At 44.8% G+C, this 27,247-nt stretch overlaps 2 protein-coding genes across 5 annotated transcripts in view; one reads left to right on the top strand and one right to left on the bottom strand.

Annotated features, from left to right (window-relative positions):
- rell1 (RELT like 1) overlaps positions 1 to 631 on the bottom strand; it is a 32,516-nt gene extending 31,885 nt beyond the window's left edge. Inside the window, exon 1 of the mRNA XM_024137253.2 lies at positions 483 to 631. The gene's annotated coding sequence lies outside the window, so the exon portion shown is untranslated. The remainder of the gene's footprint in view (positions 1 to 482) is intronic.
- Positions 605 to 27,247, top strand: LOC112069870 (period circadian protein homolog 1). Of its 4 annotated transcripts, none has more exons than XM_024137251.2 (12): positions 605 to 661; positions 17,146 to 18,577; positions 18,743 to 19,325; positions 19,519 to 19,943; positions 20,234 to 20,499; positions 20,647 to 20,759; positions 22,883 to 23,017; positions 23,408 to 23,695; positions 23,827 to 24,650; positions 24,765 to 24,942; positions 25,192 to 25,550; positions 25,704 to 27,247. In XM_024137251.2, the coding sequence occupies exons 2-12, from the start codon at positions 17,801 to 17,803 to the stop codon at positions 25,899 to 25,901; spliced, it is 4,146 nt and encodes a 1,381-aa protein (XP_023993019.1). In that variant the 5' UTR covers positions 605 to 661; positions 17,146 to 17,800; the 3' UTR covers positions 25,902 to 27,247. The 4 variants fall into 4 exon arrangements, with proteins under 4 accessions (XP_023993019.1, XP_023993017.1, XP_023993020.1 ...); XM_024137249.2 differs by lacking the exon at positions 605 to 661 and adding an exon at positions 10,968 to 11,168; XM_024137250.2 differs by lacking the exon at positions 605 to 661 and adding an exon at positions 14,245 to 14,541.

Here is a 27,247-nt window from a genome sequence, read left to right as displayed (position 1 = left end):
TTAATGGGAATTTATAGGGTGGCACAGCGGTCTAAGGCGTCACTACAGACACCCTGGTTCAAATCCAGGCTGTATCACAACCGGCCGTGGCGCACAATTGTCCCGGTGTAGGCATCATTGTAAATAAGAATTTGTTCTTAACTCACTAGTTAAATATATTTTTATTTAAAAAAGGACACGTCCACTGTGGTGGACCATACTCCTAAACTTGAAAAACGATAAAAAGGCGGCAATAATACTGTTTGCCAAATTTGAGACGCCATAACCAGGATATGCTTCCTTAAAGTAGATTAATTCTGACTAAGAGAACTCAAAAAATATGTCATTAATTTCTACGTTTGTGCCGAAGAGATCTTAGATGTAAAATTATGCGACTAACTAAAATGTTTGGTGCTGTATTTTTCAATGGGGGAAAAAAATGTGCATGAAAACGAATCGCCTCTCATTGAATGACAACAAATACTTCATGAAAGAATCCTTACTGTTGACCAATCACCGACGAAGGGGCGTAGACTTCAGCTCCGAACTTCCGCTTGCCTCCATAAAAACTTTCGCCGAAGTCCAAAACTTTCGTCATAAAATAAATGCATATATTCTACCGAACTGTTTCGACTTCCAAACATGCTGTTCGCCTTAGAATACCTTAACTTGAAAAAAAAGCGTAAGTTTTTTAGGGACAAGAAATGTATCGTACGTAGGCAACAACAACACAATGTAATGAAGAATGTTCTTGTTTTCAAGTGAAACTGCAGTGAATAGCCTATGTCATTTGAAAAACGACTCAAAGGCGTGGTTCACTTCGAAATAACTGCTCGTAGCCTGCCTGATTGGGTAACCATTTGGGTGAGTAATGGGTTTTACCTCGGCAGTTTAGCCTACAAGTTCCAGGAACATTAGCAGGCCAGTAATATGGTGTATTTTGTCAGGATGTATCGTGCTGACAGAAACATGCAAATGCAGGGATTTTTAGTGGAGCGTAATATTAACTATGATAATAGATGAGCGCAGAGAAAGTTGTATCCATAGTTTCAGCGTTTGGCTATGGAGCCAGATACCTGTCAAAAGGTCGAACGTCGGGATCGTAAGAAAATCCATAAGTAAATTGTTAGGATCGTAAGAAAAGCCATGCGTGAAACATGAACGTAAACGTGACATTTAATCTGTGAACATACAAACGCCGTGTTACGATTACAGATTTAACATGTTACGCTTCAACTAATCTTGTTTTACAATAATACCTTTCAGAGTTTTGGCAGTTTTATCTCACCAACAAAAAAACGTACACCGAACGGTCTGTGAGTAGTGCTACTCGAACAAGCATAACGCAGTATTAAAAAGAACGGAACGGGGTATCCTGCATGTTTTCAATTTAAAGTTCTCTATTACTCCTGTTGCGTTTAATTCATATTTAGGTAGCTAATGTAATCAAATGTATTTATATAGCCCTTCTTACATCAGCTGATATCTCAAATTGCTGTACAGAAACTCAGCCTAAAACCCCAAACAGCAAGCAAGGCAAGTGTAGAAGCACGGTGGCTAGGAAAAACTCCCTAGAAAGGCCAGAATTTAGGAAGAAACCTAGAGAGGAACCAGGCTATGAGGGGTGGCCAGTCCTCTTTTGGCTGTGCCGGGGGGAGATTATAACAGAACATGGCCAAAATGTAGGAAGAAACCTAGAGAGGAACCAGGCTATGAGGGGTGGCCAGTCCTCTTCTGGCTGTGCCGGGGGAGATTATAACAGAACATGGCCAAGATGTTCATAGATGACCAGCAGGGTCAAATACTTTGAAATAGATGCTGGTAATGGATTTGTTTGCCATGTTAAGACTAGATAGCAGTGACGTTTCAGTCCGCTAGGTGTACCTACAGCATGGTCATATCTCTGGGTGAAGTGGACATCCTCATGCGTGCGCCTTATAAAAACGACATAAATAAAGATCAATACATCAAACTACCCCTAGGTGGAGCCATATCCTTTTCTAACAAGCAGACCGACGTTGTCTATCAGTCTGCACATGCACAGACTCTGCTGTAAGTTGTGTTGCTGTATACTGAACAGAAATAGAGATGCAACAATATCATTGAATTTGCTGAGTTACAGTTCATATGAGGGAATCAGTCAATTGAAATAAGTTCATGTAGGCCCTAATCTGTGAATTTCACATGACTGGGAATACAAATAGGCATCTGTTGGTCACAGATACCTTAAAAAAATGGACCTCACAATGGACCTCAGCATTCGAATTGCCATCGATTAAAATGCAATTGTGTTGTGGGTAGCTTATGCCTGCCCATACGATAACCCCGCCGCCACTATGGGGCACTTTGTTCTAGAGGTCGGACGATTAATTAGGGCCGATTTCAAGTTTTCATAACAATCGAAAATCGGTATTTTTGGACGCCGATTTTGCCGATTTAAAAAATATATATATATATTTCTTTTACACCTTTTATTTAACTAGGCAAGTCAGTTAAGAACACATTATTATTTTCAATGACGGCCTAGGAACAGTGGGTTAAACTGCCTTGTTCAGGGGCAGAACGACAGTTTTTTACCTTGTCAACTCAGGGATTCAATCTTGCAACTTTACGGTTAACTAGTCCAAAGCTCTAACCACCTGCCTCACGGGAGCCTGCCTGTTACGCGAATGCAGTAAGAAGCCAAGATAAGTTGCTAGCTAGCATTAAACTTATCTTTTAAAAAACAATCAATCATAATCACTAGTTAACTACACATGGTTGATGATATTACTAGTTTATCTAGCGTGTCCTGCATTGCATATAATCGATGCGGTGTGCATTCGCGAAAAAGGACTGTCGTTGCTCCAACGTGTACCTAACCATAAACATCAATTCCTTTATTAAAATCAATACACAGAAGTATATATTTTTAAACCTGCATATTTAGCTAAAAGAAATCCAGGTTAGCAGGCAATATTAACCAGGTGAAATTGTGTCACTTCTCTTGCGTTCATTGCACGTAGAGTCAGGGTATATGCAACAGTTTGGGCCGCCTGGCTCATTGCGAACTAATTTGCCAGAATTTTACGTAATTATGACATAACATTGAAGGTTGTGCAATGTAACAGGAATATTTAGACTTATGGATGCCACCCGTTAGATAAAATACGGAATGGTTCCGTATTTCACTGAAAGAATAAACGTTTTGTTTTCGAGATGATAGTTTCCAGATTCAACCATATTAATGACCTAAGGCTCGTATTTCTGTGTGTTATTATGTTATAATTAAGTCTATGATTTGATAGAGCAGTCTGATTGAGCGATGGTAGGCACCAGCAGGCTCGTAAGCATTCATTCAAACAGTACTTTTGTGTGTTTTGCCAGCAGCTCTTCGCAATGCTTCAAGCATTGCGCTGTTTATGACTTCAAGCCTATCAACTCCTGAGATTAGGCTGGTGTAACCGATGTGAAATGGTTAGCGGGGTGCGCGCTAATAGCGTTTCAAACGTCACTCGCTCTGAGACTTGGAGTAGTTGTTCCCCTTGCTCTGCATGGGTAACGCTGCTTCGAGGGTGGCTGTTGTCGATGTGTTCCTGGTTCGATCCCAGGTAGGAGCGAGGAGAGGGACGGAAGCTACACTGTTACACTGGCAATACTAAAGTGCCTATAAGAACATCCAATAGTCAAAGGTTAATGAAATACAAATCGTATAGAGAGAAATAGTCTTATAATTCCTATAATAACTACAACCTAAAACTTCTTACCTGGGAATATTGAAGACTCATGTTAAAAGGAACCACCAGCTTTCATATGTTCTCATGTTCTGAGCAAGGAACTGAAACGTTAGCTTTCTTACATGGCACATATTGCACTTTTACTTCTCCAACACTTTGTTTTTGCATTATTTAAACCAAATTAAACATGTTTCATTATTTATTTGAGGCTAAATTGATTTTATTGATGTATTATATTAAGTTAAAGTAAGTGTTCATTCAGTATTGTTGTAATTGTCATTATTACAAATACATTTTTAAAAATCGGTATCTGCTTTTTTTGGTCCTCCCATAATCGGTATCGGCGTTGAAAAATCATAATCGGTCGACCTCTACTCTGTTCACAACGTTGACATCAGCAAACCGCTCACCCACACAACACCATATACGTGGTCTGCGGTTGTGAGGCCAGTTGGAGGTACTGCCAAATTCTCTAAAACCATGTTGGAGGTGGCAAATGGTAGAGAAATTAACATTCAATTCTCTGGCAACAGTTCTGGTGGACTTTCCTTTAGTCAGCATGGCAATTCAACACTCCCTCAACTTGACACATCTGTGGCATTTTGTTCTGTGACAAAACTGCACATTTTAGTGGCCTTTTATTGTCCCCAGCACAAGGTTCACCTGTGTAATGATCATGCTGTTTAATCAGATTCTTTATATACCACACCTGTCAGGTGGATGGATTATCTTGGCAGAGGAGAAATGCTCACTAACAGGGATGGAAACAAATCTGTGCACAACATTTGAGAGAAATACAGTTTTGTACGTATGGAACATTCCTGGGATCTTTTATTTCAGCTAGTGAAACATGAGACCAACGCTTTACATGTTGGATTTATATTTTTGTTCAGCTCAAGTATGTGACAAATCTGATGGGTTTCTGCCCTCTAGTGGCTAGATAGATGCCAAGTCCTTACTATCCTCCTTTCCTTGTTTCCTTTCCTCATATCCTTTCCTTCATGGCCACTGATCTGAGAGGGGTTGATAGGTTTAGGCAATATACAACAGAAAGCTTTCCAACCGTTGAGGCAAGCGGAATTGGGTCACCTGGGGGTGTTGGGACACAGCATCTCAATTAGGGCACAATGTTGCGGAACATTCAGATATAAATATATTTAGTAGAACAAACATGCACCTGTGACATGCAGAATGAGGTCAGTTTTATTCGTAATAGTTCTATCTACAACGTTCCACAATGTTTGCCTGCGTTGAACCTTATTGTCTCTCATTATGTACAAGAACTGAATACCGGTAGGAACTGAATACCGGTACAGATGCAGGTACTCGGTTCCGGTGAGCTCCTTCCCAAGTCAAGCACTGCTTAGAGTTCAATTATCAGAATGAAAAGTGACCTAATCAAGTTGTATACATTTAAAAGGTAGACTCCCCGACATGACGTTGCCACGAGCAGCACCGGAGATATTGAAATGAGTGAGATGCAACACGTTGCTTTCACACAGTCACACACAGTATCTGTACATGTGCACGGGTTAGCTTCACGCTGTTCACAGCCTGGTAGCCAGGGCACACAAAAAAAGCGGAGAAGTTGAGCCTCACACTTCAACGCTCTTAGTTGTTGCGGAAATTTACCCACTATGCTGTTTACTTTCTTCAGCTACGTCATATCGCTGAGTCTACCTTTTAAAATGACCTTGTAGGGAAGACACCCTGAGACACTGTTGTGGGCTTTGGTATAGGGGTCTTACTGTTGTCACACCTGTTGTCATGGAGACTTGATAGTGAGGAAATGAACATAATTAAATTTTGTCATGAACAATTACTAAACAATTTTGATAACACTTTTTACCATCCTGTCCGGGTGAGGTAATATCTTATTTACATACAGTTGAAGTTGGAAGTTTACATACACCTTAGCCAAATACATTCAAACTCAGTTTTTCACAATTCCTGACATTGTTGGAAAAATTACTTGTGTCATGCACAAAGTAGATGTCCTAACCGACTTGCCAAAACTATAGTTTGTTAACAAGAAATTTGTGGAGTGTTTGAAAAACGAGTTTTAATGACTCCAACCTAAGTGTATGTAAACTTCCGACTTCAACTGTAGGTTAATCTGGCCTTTGTGCTCATAGCCAGTGCTTGGCTTGGGCCAGAACACACTGGTACTGAGTAGTAACTACGAGCACCTCAAATAAAACATTTTACTGCTTGAATACTGGTAATGTACCTCTTATAGAATAATGGCTTAATTACGGCATTTCCCGCCACCTATTTTCCATCCACTTTAAGCACTGATCATAGCCTCATAGTCCTGCGGTCTTTTTGGATCATGTTAGTCAGTGAAGTGAAGAATACACAAGTTGCTGTTACCATCACTTTTCTATTCATGATAAAAGGTATGATAACTCCCCCCACACACACAGTTACCTCATCACGTTGTTTGCTACCAGTTCCTTTCAACCAGTATGATAGTATACCCTGATTACCTGTGTGTGACTTGGTCAAGTATGTGTCAACCTGGGTTGCCTGCACTTCTTGTTCCAAAGTCAACAGGCGACACTTGACCAGAAAATCTAGCTTCAGGTTAGTGGGCCACAGTTGACTTTCTAGGTCAAAGGCCACTCATCATCACACGAGGCTACGGATCTGTTATACATGTGTATTCACACAGGCAAACTACCTCTGTACATGTACCAATTGCCACTTTAATTAATATTCTAGTAACACATTTGACTTAAAACCCACAAATATAATGCATTATGATGCCGTTATAATACATTATGATGCTGTTATAATGCATTAGGATGCTGTTATAATGCATTAGGATGCCGTTATAATGCATTAGGATGCTGTTATAATGCATTATGATGCCGTTATAATGCATTAGGATGCTGTTATAATGCATATAGATGCCGTTATAATGCATTAGGATAGCTGTTATAATGCATTAGCGATGCCGTTATAATGCATTATGATGCTGTTATAATGCATTAGGATGCTGTTATAAATGCATTATGATGCCGTTATAATGCATTATGATGCTGTTATAATGCATTAGGATGCTGTTTTAGAATGCATTATGATGCCGTTATAATGCATTATGATGCTGTTATAATGCATTAGGATGCTGTATATAATGCATTATGATGCCGTTATAATGCATTGGATGCTGTTATAATGCATTATTGATGCCGTATAATGCATTAGGATGCTGTTATAATGCATATGATGCTGTTATAATGCATTATGCTGTTATTATGCAGATGCCGTTATAATGCATTAGATGCCGTTATAATGCATTAGGTGCTGTTATAATGCATTAGGATGCCGTTATATGCATTATGATGCTTAATGCATTAGGATGCCGTTATAATGCATCATGATGCCGTTATAATGCATTAGGATGCCGTTATAATGCATTTTTATGCTGTTATAATGCATTATGATGCCGTTTAATGCATTTTTATGCTGTTTAATGCATTATTATGCTTTATAATGCATAGGATGCGTTATAATGCATTAGGATGCCGTTATAATGCATTTTATGCTGTTATAATGCATTAGGATGCCGTTATAATGCATATATGATGCCGTTATAATGCATTATTATGCCGTTATAATGCATTAGGATGCCGTTATAATGCATTAGGATGCCGTTATAATGCATTTTTATGCTGTTATAATGCATTTAGGATGCTTTATAATGCATTATGATGCTGTTATAATGCATTATGATGCTGTTATAATGGATTAATGATGCCGTTATAATGGCATTTAGGATGCCGTTATAATGCATTATGATGCCGTTATAATGCAGTATGATGCTGTTATAATGTGTTGAGAAAGTAATTTACACTTAAACCTCTACAGTTAATTATATTGAATTGATTAATAATGCACAAGCTCTGCCTGTTACCGTATGTGGGTATGTCAGAACTGTTTGATCACATTCAGTACAAGGTGAAGCTAGCCTCTGTTTCAGAGCATCAGTTCTGTTGCTTATCACCGACTAAGCAAACAGACTGATCTATAAATACAACAACTCATTATGGGGTTTTCTAGGTCAGTCTGATCAGTTGCTGTGCAAAATCGGTGATCAGCGATAAAAGCAGAATTGATGCTGTTTTTCTCACAAACATGACCTACACGTGCTAAATAACCGCTAGCCTAGCGCCGCTAGGTAACCTAAGGTCACCGTCACAGGTTCTGTCACTCTCCTCATCTCCTACCTGGCCCTGCCCCAGACCATAATCACAGCCAATTACCCACAGTAAATATCACAGCCAAATACACACAGTAAATATCGGGCCAAATAATCCTCCTACCCGACTTCCAAAGGAATATGAAGAAATAAGTAGGCGGTGACCTGCAGGACTTTTTGACACACTCAACGTTTAAAAAAAACTCCAAACACATGTCAATTACAGTAGATGTCAAATCAAATTGTATTTGTCACATGCTCCGAATACAACAGGTGTAAACCTTACCGTGAAATGTTTACTTACAAGCTCTTAACCAACAATGCAGTTAATGAAAGAGTTAAGAAAATATTTACTAATTAAACTATAATAAAATAAAACTAAAAAGTAATACAATAACGAGGCTATATACAGGGTACCGTGTTAATGTGCAGGGCTATAGGTTAGTAAAGTAATTTGTACATGTAGGTAGGGGTGAAGTGACTATGCATAGATAATAAAAAGTGAGTAGCAGCAGTGTAAAAACAAAGGGAGGGAAGGTCGTGTCAATGTAAATTGTCCGGTGGCGATTTGATTAATTGTTCAGCAGTCTTTTGGCTTGGGGGTAGAAGCTGTTAAGGAGCATTTTGGTCCTAGACTTGGTGCTCCGGTACCGCTTGCCTTGCGGTAGCAGAGAGAACAGCCTATGACTTGGGTGACTGGAGTCTTTGACCATTTTTGGGGCCCTCTTAACGACTGTCTTGGTGTGTTTGGACCATGATAGTTTGTTGTGATGTGGACACCAAGGAACTTCAAACTTTCGACCCGCTCCACTGCAGCCCCGTCGATGTTAATGGGGGCCTGTTCGGCCCGCCTTTTCCTGTAGTCCACGATCAGCTCCTTTGTCTTGCTCACATTGAGGGAGAGGTTGTTATCCTGACACCACAATGCCAGTTCTCTGACCTCCTCCCTATAGGCCGTCTCATCATTGTCGGTGATCAGGCCTACTACCACTGTTGTGTCGTCAGCACACTTAATGGTGTTGGAAGTCGTGTTTGGCCACGCAGTCTTGGGTGAACAGGTTGCAAAGATCTACGGGTAGGTTTGTGGCAGCCCTTTCACAGACTCTCCTTCACAACCAGACAACCAACCAATCATGTCCTGCTCACCTTAGAGACTTTCAATCAACCTTGTACACTTAGTTTCAGTGGGGGAATAAAGAGGAGAAATATTAGAGCTGGTAGACTGGCTGATCTGTTGAGATACAGGTTGCTTTCCTGTAACTTGGTTATGCTACTGTGTGCTTGTGCTGTGAAAAACTTAAACACACATTGAAAAGCTAGTTGGCTTCAGCTATTCAAACACAACAGAGGCATTGCAGTGCCACTCATAGTGCAGGTTATACCAAGAGATGCATGAATATGCAGGCTAAAGTGTTTGAGTGTAATTATGTTGGTCATATTGGATTCAGAGTGAAATGTATTCCAAATAAAGATGTTTACACGTCATTTAACCTCCATCAAATGGTATTATAGCAGCCATATTGGATTTTGGACGCCATATTGGATTTCAGGCAAAATCCAGGGTGGCCGCAAAGATCATCAGTGGTGGACCCCTGACTAATTGCAAGAGTAGGGACTAAAGATAGAAAATCCTTCAAGGAACATTGGATCCCCCCCCCTCACACACACACCACAAAAAAATGAGTGTTTTGATGTCTGTCCCAACTTGTTTTCCTTAGAGCCGATTTAAAATAGTCACAACATCAGGAGACGTGTAGCTATCCCTTTGTTTTCACAATGCACCATACAGCACTGAATGAGAGGAAATTTGACTTGGCAAGTTTTCTATTAATCATCAGCTAACGAAAAGTAAAGCTTACATTCATCATAAGTATTCACAGGTCTATATTCTATATTTATATTTCCAGGTCTAAGATATCCTAATGCTGTTAGTTTTTGTGTATGTTGGGTAGACAATTTAAAACTACTTGTAATTCCACATTTTAGCAATATCAGAGCTTGCAATGGGTTACATGTGGCTCATCGCCCCTCAGCCAGACATTCTGCACTGTTTGAGTTTAGGGGGTGTGTCATCTATCAATTTAACCACTTTTGCAGTAAACTATGTTTTCCCAACCATCCATTTCATAAACGGGAGACATTAGAGATGTGAAAAAACATGGTTCTGTTTCGTTCTACCTCGGGTAGGGGTATTTAAAAATTAAATAAAAAATTAAATAAAACATTTTTCTCAAATACTTTTTGAGGATTGACCACTAGCCTATATGTGAGTTGTATGTATCTAACCTATGTGCAAAGATCTAGTAATAGTTTATAGTAGTCTACAAAATCATTGAAAAGTATTTGATGACCTCATATCAGTGCCCCCACGCGATCAGGACATTGGGGCTATTCTGTAGAGTTCTAATTCACGGTCACATTTCGCACTGCCCTAGTTTTGAAGACTGTTTACCAGAAATACCATGTCTCTCTCAACCACCCAGCCAGCCGCGTGATTTTCGAGTTGGGTTGGGAGAATATTCATCGTCACCGTGCTAGTCTTGCAGAGGCACGTTGCTTTGTGCATGGACATCTTTCCAGCAGCTGCAAGTAATTGTATAGTGGCGCACGTGCAAAAAAAAGAAAGAGGGTAACAAATTACAATGCCACTGTTTTTAACGTCCCAGTTTACTACTTCGTATGCGAAGCTTTGTCAGTAAATGATGTATTACAGGATTGCATTCAACAGGATTAACAACAGTTGTGTTTTCTTTGTTGATGATGTTGTGTACACTGATTTTGAGACAGTTCGGTCCCTAGAAGTACAGTGAGGGCACTGGGCCGTCATTGTAAATAATAATTTGTTCTTAACCGACTTGCCTAGTTAAATAATGGTTACATTTTTTAAAATAAAAAAATCTACAAGTCTGTTTTGAGTTTCGGAGAGCATGCACGATGCAACGTGCGAGTTAAGCAAAGCAGAGTCCCGTGTGGCAAGCGCCGCTCTCTCCTCGACCAATGGGAACATTCCTGGGTGTAACTGGGCTGGGTATTTGCTAACTGGGAGCCAATGAGTTTGTTCAATAGAAATGACCATGGAACCGATACAGGGCACGTGTACCTATGCGTGTAGACTGACATGGGCGAAGCGAAAAGTGTGTGGTACGACAGAACAGAAACGAAGCAGGGGAGAGAAGTCAACTATCTCTATGGTCCATACCTTTACAATTAAGACATTACTTATTGACAAGGACTATTCGAGAACAGTATCGAAACAAGAGAAATTAAAGGTAAGAATATATATATTTTTTTACAATAACAGTATTTGCGCTTTGGGAGTGGTGTCTGAATAGAACGTCAACCAATGCCAACTAACGTTAGCTATGTCGAATTTTTTTCCGGTTTATTTACAGTTTTTGTAGATATATATATATATATATAGTTAGTCGCACATTGTGTATGTATTCTATGGCCCGTAAACGCATTCAACTGTTAGTCAACACCAGCTGTTTAGCAAGCATGTGACAAAGACATGTTGATTATTTAGTTGTATCGTATAAAAAAAATGTATCTAAAGATCACCCGGCAGCTAACATGACCACGCTGACTCAAATGCATCCACCGGGCAATGAAGGCTTTGCTGCTTTTGGCTCGTTGACTGTGACTTTGACTGGCACAAAATAATAAGGATGTTCTAACTAGTTATGCGTGGTGATAGGATCTATTCAAATGTGACGTATAACTTTATTGTAACCTTAACTTTATCTTGTTACTATATTACATTTTCACTTGCAAGATAGTTTACTGTAGCTATTCCTGAACATGCCAGCCAATCAGGTTTGGGAAGAGAGACAAGGGATTACAAGGGGAGAGGTGGAATATCAGATGCAGAATAGAGGGGGCTGTGTCTCGTTGATTTTTATTTTATTTAACTAGGCAAGTCAGTTAAGAACAAATTCTTATTTACAGTGACGGCCTACCAAAAGGCCTCCTGCGGGGACGGTGCCTGGGATTAAAAATAATAATAAAAAATACTCTAATTGTGGCCATAAAGACACATCAGAACAGATGAGATTAAAAATAACACTCAGCACTTTGAAACAAACGATCGTTAGCCTAACCCGATATTTACTGGCCTGATTTGGTCAAAAGAGGACACCCAACGAAGATTAGGCTACACAGCACGATCGCTAGAGAGAGAGGGGGGACAGGGAGAGAGCCAATGACTTGTACACCGCTGTGACTCGGGAGTCAGCATATTTTTATTTATTTAACTAGGCAAATTAGTTAAGAACAAACTCTTATTTACAATGACGGCCTGAACAAGGCCAACTGACTTGTTCAGGGGCATAACATAAAGACAGATTTTTACCTTGTCAGCTCGGGGGTTCGATCTAGCAACCTTTCGGTTACTGGCCCAACGCTCTAACCACCAGGCTACCTGATATCTGTCTGAGAAAACAACATAATCCTTTAGAAACAGAGTCCTCGTTGCAAACGGCTACAACAGTGTGCATTAAATGCCATCCACCTCTCCTGGTGAGAGAGTGAATGTGTTGATGGAGCTGGGCTGTAGATTTGATTAGAGCTTTGGATGCGTTTTCTAGACCGGTCACTATTGGTGGCCTCTTCTAACAAAGGGCATGTTATCCTAGAGGAATAAGTTTGGTTTACCTCAGAGGTGTGTCATTCATTGGGCGTAAACAACAATGGTCCTTCCCAGTGTACCTGTTTTCTCACATTATTTTCTACACCAAACCAGTTGGTTCACATCCATTACTGCATTACGCCCTGTGGTTGTTTCTTGCATGGCATCAACAAGTCACTGGTAGACAGTTAGCCACCTGGCTATCAAAGCATGCTGGGAGATTAATTGGAAGTTTAGTAGGTAGGTTGAGTATAAGTGAAGTGACTGACTGGTGGAGAGGTTGAGGAAAACTTTCTAGATTGTAAAATTGCGTTTCTTGTACTTGTTACATTTAGTTTCTCTGGTGTTAACCAGCTCCTTCAACTGTTTCACAACTGTAACGCCACTAATATCCTTTTACGGATCACGTCTTATCACAATAGTCGAGTAAGTCCACCAATTTTGCTGTCAGGTCACACTGTAAGTGACCGTTTCTACGGTAACTATGACCGTTTCTACGGTAACTATGACCGTTTCTATGGTAACTATGACCGTTTCTACTGTAACTATGACCGTTTCTACGGTAACTATGACCGTTTCTACGGTAACTTAACAGCTTCACCGGGGCTCTCAATTAAAGCATTTGATGCATGATATAGGCTCAAGTGGAAAAAGTCGGCCATTCAGTCGAATATGCAAATGTTTTGGGAATAAAACTTATTGGGAAATGGATTTGACAGTTTTCTCATGAGCTTGAACATTTGGGACATTTGACAGTTTCTTTTGAGCACTGTTCTCTAATGGTCATTGGATGGCTTTAGTTTGCTTGGGCATATTTCATTTACATGAAATGTCAGTGCTGATGAGCCCATGTCTCGTTCAGCTTCGACTCCTACTGTTGATTGAAACGTATTGATTCAATGATTTGAAATGTACAGTCATGTCTCAGGCTCATCTCTTTTGGTGGCTGTTTTTTAAAATCCATTATTTAGTTTTAGTATTTGATGACTCGTGGTTGTAATGCAGAGTCTACCAAAGCAGCAACACTCAGGTATAGCTTTAACGATAATGCCACGATGGTTACAATATCTACGGCTCCTGTAATTACAGTGTGATGGCACACAAAATTACACTCCCCTGCTGAAATGTATAGATTTAAAGTACTCATTAGTACTGGGTCATTCAAAGTCTTATACGTTGGCCTACTAAATATGTCTCAGACTGCGTCTTCAAATGGATTTTGCCTACGCTAAGAAATATTCGTCTCAGCCCTGATTTAATAGCCTATGCGTTGTATGTGACGTCTTCTCCTGGGCTGCATCTGTTCCATGAACGAGGTTAGTCTCCTAACGTTTGTGAGGGATGGGTAGGTAACCTGTTGTCACATTGTGACAATTTTGATGTAATATCAGGATTTTTCCATGTGGGAGCTCCATTTTTATTTTTTTATTTTTTTTAGGCCCTGTCGAAAAGAAACAAACTCACTTATTTTTAAAGCATCATGGGTTTTTTTCTCAATAAATATGTTTGTCACTACTGTGGGAAAGACATTTTTAAATCAGTCTTTTTTTTTATGGACTCTTAGCAGGACATTTGGTTTTTCGTCATAGTGGTACGCTCACTGTGAGAAACATGCACAGTACTAAGTTATCTGTCATTGGCTGGGCGCTCTGTCCAATGAGCAGCCTGTGAGGCTCGGGTAAAGCACAGCGGAGTACACGTGCATCATGTGTTTTAAACAGAGGAGCAGAAGGGAGCGATGACGGGCCACTAAAATCTCACTCCACACTCTGGGAGTTATATGCCAGGAACAGAATTTACAGACGCTCACAGAGACACCAACGGACCCGCCCGCCTCAACCTACAACCGTGGATATTTGTTTTTATTTACTGCTCGCGTGATCGTGCCGAACTTAATCGTTTGAGCCATATGCCATGCCATCTTCTCTGCTACGTCTTAGCAACATTAGTAGAAGATAACTGTACACACGTTTCTGATTCATCGACGTGTGTCTGTAACACATCTGCACATTGTGGTAGGAATTTAATATATTTTTTAATCTCTAGATGTATTATAGTTAGAGTGATGCTCTGTGATGCATGCATTTCTCATTATGGGTCCATGTTTCCTTGGTTTCAGATTCTGTACAAGAATCTAGGCTGTTTTACTGCTGTTAATGTATAAAAAAATAAACGAGGGGTAAAGTAACCAAAAAAAGATTGATTTAGAATCGGAAGAATATTTGAGTAATTAAAACCAAACATGACTGGGCGGCTGGTGGGCACTTAAACTTCAGTTCCTAATGGTTTATTACATAACCGGAATAGACCACAGTTGTAAATGCTTTTGTCAGGCTACAACTGTAAAACTAGGTCTGGAGGGAAGGGACAGTTATTTGAACAAAGCATGTGTGTTGACCTGTGTAGTTGTCTTCATCTGTAAACAGGAACTTGCCACTTATATTGAGAAATTGTATTTGTGGACACAATACTGCAATGTTGTTGTATTAGAGTGGCACAATGCCAACGTTTTCCCGGTTCCCCACTGGCTTTCGGACTCTGACGCACTCCTTGTCGGATTTCCTGTCATTATTACACAGCTTTGAACAGTAAATACATTTTCTGCCAATATTTCTTCATTCAGAGAAAAGTTTTTTTTTAATAGCTTGGATCCAGTTTGGATAGACCACGGGAAATGCCAGGCATCGGTAGGTGCCCATAGTTAAGATCATCCTAATAATACTGAGTTATTATGACCCTGTCAGGGTTAAGGTAGGTGAGTGGGGTATTGGGACTGCATGACTGGCTGTGGCTGCTTCAGATGTTGGGTCAGGAGGTGATCTGGAAGGCTGTAACCTGAGAACAGTTACCCAGCCTGGGAAGTATGCCTGGCTCTCCATCTCCCAGTTGAGGCACATGATGTGCTGTGTCATCCATAGGGTCTGTCTGCCACCCAGACCAACAGCTTTTTACATTTTTTAAAAATTTAACCTCTAACTAGGCAAGTCAGTTAAGAACAAATTCTCATTTTACAGCCTACAGTGGGTTAACTGCCTTGTTCAGGGGCAGAATGACAGATTTTTACCTTGTCAGCTCGGGGATTTGATCTAGCAACCTTTCGGTTACTGGCCCATCGCTCTAACCACTAGGCTTCCTGCTGCCCCATATGGTGACACAGGGTTTGTTCCAACATGACTATTGTAGACACCATCGGTAGACACCATCGATATACACTATCAAATTGGTATGAGTCGGTTCATTCAATCTACTTCCATTCACTTTATAAGATCATGTGTTTTACCGGTTTTACCGGTAATCCAAGGTGATGTTCTTGTTGTTTTTCAAGTTTTTAATCGCATCCGGCCTTGACACTCAACACACGCGTTTACTCATTTAGGCTTATCCTTCCTGAGTCATCAGCTTCTTGCTGAGCCCCTTCACTCAGACTCCGCGACCTAAGACGGCTCTTCGGTGACCGTGCTCTGCTGGGTTTAAACCTGGCTGCTGTCGACACTGCCTGCGTCACACCAATTATAGGCCACCTGATGTTGGCCCGAAAGAGAAAGTGAGCGAGAGAAGAAATGGCAAATGTGTATCAGCATTGGGCTTCTAGTTCTGAAGATTTCTGGGATTTAAGGGAGAGGTTTCTGGGGAGTAACTAGAACATTCCCTGCGTAGGGGACCGGCCTGCCAACGCTCCCGGTGAACGACCATTCAGAAATAACCGCTGATCTTTATGGCACCAACCTTGGGATAGTGATGATCTTAGTTGAACAGACTAAGACTTTAACCTGTCCTGCAAGAGAATTAGGTTACCAATGACGATAGCTGAAATGACAAGTTGGCTGGCAGCAATTGAGATCTGTACCGGGGTACAGATGGGAGTCTTTCTATTGTAAGCTAGAGGGAGGCCTGGTTTGCACCGGTTGTCTGGGAAATGGACCAACAGTTGGGTGCTGGTCACATGTGCGCACACAATCACACACACAGCCAGACTCATCCATGCTGGGCAGCTAGGAACCAGCTTAAACTGCATGCTGTTCTCAGTAAAAAAGACAGACCAGCTGACAGAGACTCCGAGGTAGTCGGGGACTGTTGTACCCACACAGATGGACAAATGGGGAGATGGACAGAAGGAAGCACAAAATGATTATAACATTTAATAGAAAGGTATTGATAGATGTGGACACACACACACACAGAGAGAGAGGTACAAGTCAGCTGTCTGCAGTGCTGTCCTCTCATAGGTTTATTTGATATTCCCTTTGGCTTTCAACTGAAAAGGTGGCCTCCATTTGAGGTCTTGAAGCCTCTTCAGAGCCCCCTGGTACACCAAAGGAGCTTGGGTATATTGTTTTTTATAGACACTATCAAAGATTTAAGGAGTTGCCGCTGTAAGTATTGACTAGGAGACCCCCTCACCATTTATATAATATATATATCTCTCTCTCTGTAGGCCAAACCTCCCACAAAGCCCACTGTACTGCAGTTTGGAAAAGGCAAGATAATATTGTACTGGTACAAAGCAGGTTGACAGAATGCATAGACCAGCTTCAATACATCAGACTAATCTGATCTCGAGAGAAAAGAAGTCCACACTATGAAGTCTAACCTGTTTCTTTTCTCCTTCTCCCCACCAGGTGGCCTGTAGCACAGAGAGTAACAGCAACACAACCCAGAGAGTACCAGCAGCACGGCCCAGAGAGTACCAGCCACACGGCCCAGAGAGTACCAGCAACACGGCCCAGAGAGTACCGGCCACACGTCCCAGAGAGTACCAGCAGCACGGCCCAGAGAGTACCGGCCACACGTCCCAGAGAGTACCAGCAGCACGGCCCAGAGCAGGCGAGACGCCAAGAGAGAAGTAGCGACCTGTTCTTTTCTGTTTCCCAGTCGTTTCTTGAGCGGAAGCAGCAGCCTCTCGGTCAGTCCATCTGTGAGAGTCACGTTGGTCTACTTAGTTAGCAGAATATTATCTCTCCCTTCTGCGGGTGGAAAACCGCGGGTGGAAAACCGCGGGTGGAAAACCGCGGGTGGATCCCTTGCCCTTTAGCACTTGACCAGAGGGTTTCAGCAAAAACAAATATTACATTTTTTTTCAACATTTTCAGGAGAAACAATGTTTTCTCTCCTTAGTGTTTTATCAACCAATCAACCAACCACGATACACAACTGCAGTCACGCTAGTCCCACCTAATCAACTGGAAAATAAACATTTTCTATAATTATCTTACATTACACTTGGTGAGAGAGCTTTATCTCAACCAAGCCTAACCAGGCTCATCCTAACCTATTATGAGTTATGCCGACTCAAACTCCGCCGCTGGCGATGACACTTGGGGACGAGTGGGAAGCGCCAATGAAGAAGAGGAGGCGGGAACAGGAGTGAGCTCCCCCGGCAGCAACAACAACCATGGCAGCCAATCGGGAACTTCGGACTTGGCCAATCGGGTGCGAGGATCCTCTCCAAGTGGATCCGGCTCCGGTGGCTCGTCTGGGGGGGACCAGAGGGGTCCCATCTCAGATGACGGGGACACTTTATCCAGCGGGAACGACTCCGGCGAGAGGGAGTCGAGTGAGGGAGGGAGCGGGTCCAGGGGACATCAGTCCAGGAGTTCCCACTGCTCCTCCAGCCAGAAGGACTCGGGCATGATGCTGGAGAACACAGAGAGCAACAAGAGCTCTAACTCTCCGTCCCAGAGCCCGTCTCCCCCCAGCAGTTCCCTGGCCTACAGCCTGCTGTCAGCCAGCTCAGAGCAGGACCCTCCTTCCACCTCCGGCTGCAGCAGCAACGAGCAGCATCAGACGGCCCGCGTCCAGACCCAGAAGGAGATGCTGAAAGCCCTGAAGGAGCTCAAGGTCCGCCTACCGGCCGAGTGCAAGGGCAAAGGTCGCTCCAGCACCCTGGACGCCCTCCAGTACGCCCTGAACTGTGTGAAGCAGGTGAGGGCCAACCAGGAGTACTATCACCAGTGGAGTGTGGAGGAGTGTCACGGCTGCAGCCTGGATCTGTCTGCGTATACAATTGAGGAGCTGGACAACATCGCCTCAGAGTACACCCTCAAAAATACAGTACGTCAACATCCTCCAAACAATGACGAAGCATTTCACACACGTATTTCAATTTCACTTTGTTTTGAAAGTAATTTTTTTTTAATGCAGTTGACTCACACGGTACACAAGCAATCATTCCTGACTCACACTCTTCCTCCCCCTTCTCTCTCCTCCTCCCTCCAGGACACCTTCTCCATGGCGGTGTCCTTCCTGACAGGCAAAGTGGTGTACATCTCCCCGGAGGGCTCATCCCTGCTGCGCTGCAAGCCAGAGAGGCTCCAGGGGGCCATCTTCTCCGAGCTGCTGGCTCCCCAAGACGTCAGCACCTTCTACAGCAGCACGGCCCCCTGCCGCCTGCCCGCCTGGGCCACCTGCATGGGCTCTGTGTCCCCACCGACAGACTGCACCCAGGGGAAGTCCATGTTCTGTCGCATCAGTGCCGACCGGGCGCAGGGAGGCGAGATCAAATACTACCCCTTCCGCATGACTCCCTATCAGCTAACCCTGAGGGACTTAGACACGTCAGACCCCCAGCCCTGCTGCCTGCTCATCGCTGAGCGGGTACAGTCTGGATACGAAGCTCCCAGGATCCCTGCGGACAAGCGGATCTTTTCCACCAGTCACACTCCCAGCTGTCTCTTCCAGGAAGTAGATGAAAGGGCTGTGCCGTTGTTGGGCTACCTTCCCCAGGACCTGGTGGGAAGCCCTGTACTCCTCTACCTCCACCCAGAGGACAGACCCATCATGGTGGCCATACATAGGAAGAGTAAGTACACCTTTTATTGTCTGTCTTCCTCCACATCTTTCAATCTTATTTTACTTTTTTATTCTCATTCTGTCTGAATCCTGTCGTCTGTCTCTCTCTCTTTTTCTGTCTCTCTCTCTGTGTCTCTCTCTGTCTCTCTATCTCTGTCTCTCTCTGTTCTTCCATTCTAATCTCTTTTCCTTCCGTCTTCCAGTCCTCCAGTCTGCAGGCCAGCCCTTCGACAGCTCTCCCATGAGGATGTGTGCCCGCAGTGGGGAGTACGTGACCATCGACACTAGCTGGTCCTCCTTCATCAACCCCTGGAGCAGGAAGGTGGCCTTCATCGTGGGCCGCCACAAAGTCCGAACCAGCCCTTTGACCGAGGACGTGTTCACCCCTCTGCGGGGCTGTGAGGGCCGCCCCGCGGCCCCGGAGATCGTGCAGCTGAGCGAGCAGATCCACCGTCTCCTGGTGCAGCCGGTCCACAGTGCAGGGTCGCAGGGCTACAGCAGCCTGGCCTCAAATGGATCCTGGTCCCGCGAGCAGCAGTACCGACGCACGGCCTCCTCCGCCTCCGACAGCAAGTCCACCAACGCCATGGAGGCCATGGAGGCAGCCGTGGTCGCTCTGCACAAACCGGTGAGTGGAATGAAGACACTCCGAAAGCCTATACACACGCGCACGCAGAGGTCTTCATATTTTACATGTTAGTCATTTAGCAGACTCTTCTTCAGAGTGACTTACAGACTTAATTACAGTTAAGTGCCTTGCTCAAGGCCACATCAAAAGATTGTTCACCTAGTTGGCTCGGGGATTCAAACCAGCAACCTTTTGGTTACTGGCCCAATGTTCTTAACCGATAGGCTACCTACCACCACTATATATTCACACACTGACTTTTGATGGTCATTGTGCTGTTGTTCACCCAGATGACGTTCCAGCAGATCTGTAAGGACGTGCACATGGTCAAGACCAGCGGGCAACAGGTCTTTATCGACTCTCGCAACCGAGCCCTGTCCCGGCGCCACCCTGTCACGGCGCTCCGAGCCATTGGTGAAGTGGAGCCCGTCAAGAGTCTGATCCCGGAGGTGGCGTGTCCACCCAAAACCCCGGTGTTCAACACCCAGCTGACGAAGGAGGAGTCTCCCAGTGCCTACAGCTACCAACAGATTAACTGTCTGGACAGCATCATTAGGTATGTACTGGTGGGAATACTGCTGGTTTTAATAGTGATGGTTTTGATAGTGATTCAATTTATGGTTTGAATCCTAAATTGAAATCAAGTGCACTTCATAAAGTGAACAAAATGGACTTACGTTGTCACTTCCTGTTCCCATCCCAGGTTCCTGGACGGCTGTAACGTTCCCAACACGGTTAAGAGGAAGTTTGTCTCGTCCTCTGGCACGTCCACATCGGGCGAAGACAAACAGCAGGAAACCGCTGGGAACGCAAAAGGTACATTCACCCTACATCCTGTTGGATAGATGCTGTACACCAGGTTACCCTACATCCTGTTAGATAGACGCTGTACACCAGGTTACCCTACATCCTGTTAGATAGACGCTGTACACCACGGTTACCCTACATCCCCTGTTAGAGACGCTGTACACCGGGTTACCCTACAACCCCTGTTAGATAGACGCTGTACACCGGGTTACCCTACAACCTGTTAGATAGACGCTGTACACCAGGTTACCCTACAGCCTGTTAGATAGACGCTGTACACCAGGTTACCCTACACCCCTGTTAGATAGACGCTGTACACCAGGTTACCCTACATCCTGTTAGATAGACGCTGTACACCAGGTTACCCTACATCCTGTTAGATAGATGCTGTACAACAGTTACCCTACAGCCTGTTAGATAGATGCTGTACACCAGGTTACCCTACATCCCCTGTTAGATAGACGCTGTACACCAGGTTACCCTACATCCTGTTAGATAGACGCTGTACACCAGGTTACCCTACATCCTTGTAGATAGATGCTGTACACCAGGTTACCCTACATCCTGTTTGATAGATGCTGTACACCAGGTTACCCTACATCCTGTAGATAGACGCTGTACACCAGGTTACCCTACATCCTGTTAGATAGACGCTGTACACCAGGTACCCTACATCTGTTAGATAGACGCTGTACACCAGGTTACCCTACATCCCCTGTTAGATAGACGCTGTACACCAGGTTACCCTACATCCCCTGTTAGATAGACGCTGTACACCAGGTTATCCTACATCCTGTTAGATAGACGCTGTACACCAGGTTACCCTACATCCTGTTAGATAGACGCTGACACCAGGTTACCCTACATCCTGTTAGATAGACGCTGTACACCAGGTTACCCTACATCCTGTTAGATAGATGCTGTACACCAGGTTACCCTACATCCCCTGTTAGATAGACGCTGTACACCAGGTTACCCTACATCCTGTTAGATAGACGCTGTACACCAGGTTACCCTACATCCTGTTAGATAGACGCGTGTACACCAGGTTACCCTACATCCTGTTAGATAGACGCTGTACACCAGGTTACTCTACATCCTGTTAGATAGACGCTGTACACAGGTTACCCTACATCCTGTTAGATAGACGTGTACACCAGGTACCCTACATCCTGTTATTGATAGACGCTGTACACCAGGTTACCCTACATCCTGTTAGAAGACGCTGTACACCAGGTACCCTACACCTGTTAGATAGACGCTGTACACCAGGTTACCCTACATCCTGTTTGATAGACGCTGTACACCAGGTTACCCTACATCCTGTTTAGATAGACGCTGTACACCAGTTACCCTACATCCTGTTAGATAGACGCTGTACACCAGGTTACCCTACATCCTGTTAGATAGAGCTGTACACCAGGTTACCCTACATCCTGTAGATAGACGCTGTACACCAGGTTACCCTACATCCTGTTAGATAGACGCTGTACACCAGGTTACCCTACATCCCCTGTTAGATAGACGCGTTACCCAGGTTACCCTACATCCCTGTTAGATAGACGCTGTACACCAGGTTACCTACATCTGTTAGATAGACGCTGTACACCAGGTTACCCTACATCCCCTGTTAGATAGACGCTGTACACCAGGTTACCCTACATCCTGTTAGATAGACGCTGTACACCAGGTTACCCTACATCCTGTTAGATAGACGCTGTACACCAGGTTACCCCTACATCCTGTTAGATAGACGCTGTACACCAGGTTACCCTACATCCTGTTAGATAGACGCTGTACACCAGGTTACCCTACACCCTGTTAGATAGACGCTGTACACCAGGTCACCCTACATCCTGTTAGATAGACGCTGTACACCAGGTCACCCTACAGGTATATTAGACTTGGACTAGACCACTGGTCACTGCAGTCCAGACAACACAGGAGAAACGGGACACACGAGTGTGAGAGAGAGCGAGGGGACTCTTAATGAGAACTTTGTCTGTTCTATAAAGGCCTGCTTGTTGTGACACGCTGAACTGGGGGCGGGGTTTTACCACGAGAGCAATCCGTACGATTGACTCACCTAGGCCTGTCCGTTCGTCTGTCTGTGTGTGTGTTGGGTGCTACAGGTGGTCCAGCTACTACGGGGGTACACCCCCTGGCCATGCACAGCCACAAGGCGAAGAGTGTAGCCTCAGTCACCTCTCAGTGCAGCTTCAGCAGTACCATCGTCCACGTGGGAGACAAGAAGCTCCCCGAGTCAGGTGGGAAAGACAACATGGCCGCCACGCTTGTCTCCTGGCCCGTAGTAGTGTTCTGTCACGGGAGTCTGTCTACTATACCACTCCTATTAAACTAGTGGTCTGTCACGGGAGTCTCTCTCTGCCTCCGGTGTCTGTCCGTGGAATCTCTCACAGTTACTTGATAGTAACTCGTAGTTGCTTGTCGTTGCTCTGTCTTGTCTTTTGTGGTTATTTTTTCCCCGTCTATCTCTCTCACCCCATCTAGTTTCTGATAGCTTGTCTGTTTCTCTCTCCATGACCTTTTCTTTCTCTCTCAAGCCGCCGAGTCCAGCCTTTTCTCTTCTCAGTGTTTTTCTGAAACTGTCTATAACGTTTCCTCCTTCTCTTTCTCCTCTCTTCTCTCCTACACAGACGTTGTCATGGAAGATGCTCCTCCCACTCCTATGCCAGCCACTCCCACCACGACCAAGTCTCCACCGACCGCCATCATTGCCCCTCCCCCGCCCAGAACAACCTCTCCACCCAGCCGGAGAGGAGGTGGCCTGACCAAGGGCCTGACCAAGGAGGTGCTCTCTGCTCACACGCAGCAGGAGGAGCAAGCCTTCCTCTGTCGCTTCAGTGACCTGAGCCAGCTGAGGGTGATTGAGCCAGCCTCGGCCCTGCGCTGCCCGCTCCCCAACAGCAACCCCCGCCGCAGAGGTACAAATGCATTTCTTAACAACACTCTTTTCATCAACTAGATGTTTAACTCGGGCCACCTATCCAACTGCACTGAAATCCACACTTCACTGTTCTGTCAACTTATGCATCTCTCTCTCTCGCTCTCTCAGGAGCGTGTTCCCCTGACTACCATGCAGCTGGAGGTAGCAGTGGCCGCCGTGGAGCCAAGAGGCTGAAGCAGCAGGAGTCCTCAGAACAGAGGGGCCCTCTGGCTTTGGGCCTGACCGGACCCCTCGGGGGCCCCAACGTCGTCCCCATGAACACCCCCCCCAGCTCCACCTACACCCTCCCAATGATGCCCCTGGGGCCTCCCACCACATCCTCCTGGCCCGCCTCCGTAGGATCCCAGGCCAGCCTGCCCTCTGTGCCCTACCCCTCGGGCACGCTCCCCCTCTACCCCATCTACCCTCCCCTCTCCCAGCCCATACAGAACCAGATGGTGCCTCCTATGATGGCCCTGGTGCTGCCCAACTACATGTTCCCACAGCTACACCCCAACCTCCCCCAGATGGTCACAGCCATGAACACAATGGGAAGCCCCATGCCCCAGCCGGGCGCCGCCATGGTTACCCCCGGCCCACAGCAATTCTTCAACCCCAACGCCGGTTTCCCCTTCCCCGGTACCAGCGTCATGCCATGCCCCATGCCTACGATGCCCTCGCTCATGCGAACTGCCATGCCTATCCAGACCCAACGGCCAGCCTCTGGGTCCAGCACCCCCCAGTCATGTAGTCAAGTACCAGTCGGCCAGGAGGGTGCAGAGTCGCCCCTCTTCCACTCTCGCTGCTCCTCCCCCCTCAACCTGCTGCAGCTTGTGGAGGAGTCGCCTAGCAACCGGCCGGAGGTCGCCACGGCGCTGGCTGCTTCCGCGCTACAGGCCGCGGTCCCCGCACAAGGGACTCGGGGGAGATCGGCAGATGACTCCAAGGAGACCGTGAGTTGAAAAGATGTCATCTCTAAATGTACATTATTCATTATAGTTTGAACTCAATACTTCTAGCTAAGGTATTATAACTCATATCTCTCTCCTTCCTCTCTCTCTCTTTAGGCCAATGATTCCAACCAGGATGGTGAATCCACCCCCAGTGACATACTGGACCTGCTCTTGCAAGAGGACTCCCGCTCAGGCACCGGCTCCGCGTCCTCTGGGTCGGGGTCCTCTGGGTCGGGTTCTGACTCCTTGGGCACTGTGTCCAACGGCTGCAGCTCCTCAGGCAGTGGAACTAGTGAGTAACCCCTCAATACTGCCTGACATGGCAAATGGAGCAGAACATGTTGACATTCACGTGTCATTCTATTATTGCCTACATCGCTAGGGAAATGTCACCTAGAATGTATTGAAATGTCAAATCTTCTAGCTGTCACTCAAACATAAAGTGGGAATAACCCAATCACTAGGAAAATACTGTTCACACTAAAAACTCCAGCCGGTTCAGGTCTGACCTATAACAACTTCTTCTGTCGTCTTCTCCCAGGTCGCAGTCGGAGTAGCCACACCAGCAAGTACTTTGGCAGCATCGACTCGTCAGAGAACGACCACTCCCGCAAGCAGCCAGCAGGTGGCAGCAGAGCAGGAGGAGACGGGGAGGAGCAGTTGATTAAGTGTGTCCTGCAGGATCCAATCTGGCTCCTCATGGCCAACACCGACCACAGGGTTATGATGACCTACCAGCTGCCGACCAAGGACAGGGAGACGGTGCTGCGACAGGACCGCGAGGCCCTGCGGGCCATGCACAAACGCCAGCCCCGTTTCACTGAGGACCAGAAGAGAGAACTGAGCCAGGTCCACCCCTGGATACGTACCGGGCGCCTGCCCCGCGCCATCAACGTCTCGGTAAGCACCCCTCCCCTCTCGTACAAACGTAACTTTATTTGTTTTGTTTTATGTGAACATAGACCTACAGCCATATGACCTGTTTCATCCACAAGTGATCATACAGGAAGTGTTTTGGCTGTCAGCTAACCCTCCTCTACACCTCCCTCTCAGGCATGTATGGGGTGCAAGTCTTCCCCCTTACCAGAGAGCACCATGGACCAGGGAGGAGAGGCTCACAGAGAAGAGGGGCATGCGGCGCACTCTGAAACGCAAGGCAACGACCAGGAAATGACAACAGAAGAGCAGGAAGTGTCCTGGCCAACGGAGGAGGAGAAAGCAAGGGCTGCCGAATCCGAAATGACGCACTGAAAGGTTGAGAAGGGATCAAGAACACTTGATTGTGAGTTTTTCTTCCAGCTGACAGACGCCACGCTAAGAGATGCAAATTCCAGGCCCAAATGTCCCAACGCTAATCCGAGAGACTCAAGACTTTGTTCGCAGGCGGTTGCGGGTAATCGAAGTGCATTCTTTTTATATTAGCTGGGACTGCTGCCATGTCAGTGTCCCTATTGGCTGGCGGTCAAATCAATTGGGACTCTGGGTCCAATCGGTCAGTCCGCTTTGTGTGTTCCATCACCAGTATGACAGTGGTTGTGAGAGAGACTGTCGACATGACAGAAAGCCTTGAAAGCACGGGGGACACAGCACACTGTTAAAATCAGTGTACCATTGGATTGTACACACCAATATATATTTTTCCTTGTGTATTTATTGAACATGTTAATTTAATAAGAAACGCTAAAGTTAAAGGTGTGAATGTGTTACAAAATGGCCACTTTATTTCACAGCACGTCTACTCCCGTTTTGGGATAGAATGGTTTCTCCTGTACAGTTCTAGTTCCTGTTGGGAGGATTCATTTCACAGGGAGAGAGGGGGACCCCTTGGTTATTTTTCTCTGTTGGGAGCTTTTTTCTGATAACCTGGGATTGTTGTAAATTGTTTTTGTTTTCTGCATATTTTTTTCCACTTAAAACAAATGCTTGTTATACGAGTCAGTTTTAAGACCACATTTACACGGGCAGGTTTACTTTATTTTGTAAGCAGTATGTATATTTTATATCACTGTAAATTCTGTTCTGAGAAGAAATTGAAATTGTCTTGTGTTTGGTCAAAAACAAAACATTTATGAAAATCAAAGTACCCTCTGATCTCAGGGGAGTAGATGTGGCTGTTTCTGTGGTAACACAATCGAATGTGGCGTCACTCTGGACAACGGGGTGACGGTTGAACATGTGGGACCGCTGTCCCCATTCCTGATTTGCTGGGCATTATGGTCACCCTGCAGTGAAACCGGTCCATGAAACGTTGCTGCAAACATATTTTCCTATGAAAACAGTCCAGGATACTGAACAAGGTAATAAAAAAAAAACTTCCAGCTTCCATAGCAACAAAGAGAACAGACTTTTGATTGGAGGCATCCATCACAAGGATTCGGGAATACTGAAAACCAGCGTGGCAATGTTCTGATGAGTTTGAAAGGAGTTTAAACAACACAGCAGAACATTGTTCAGCTCTTAAGAGTTTTTAGAGACTATCGTTGTTTGACTGTCTCGCCTCTCTGTGGCACTGTACTAGTGATATGATATTCAAACTGAATTTCCTAATATTTTGTATTAAAAAGAAGTAAATAAATGAAATGATATCCAATGTTTCA

This window comes from Salvelinus sp. IW2-2015, unplaced genomic scaffold (genome assembly GCF_002910315.2).
Source record: "Salvelinus sp. IW2-2015 unplaced genomic scaffold, ASM291031v2 Un_scaffold1139, whole genome shotgun sequence".
Classification (NCBI taxonomy): domain Eukaryota; kingdom Metazoa; phylum Chordata; class Actinopteri; order Salmoniformes; family Salmonidae; genus Salvelinus; species Salvelinus sp. IW2-2015.
The sequence above is the reverse complement of the archived record's forward strand: the minus strand, read 5'-3'. Positions and strand labels throughout refer to the sequence as shown.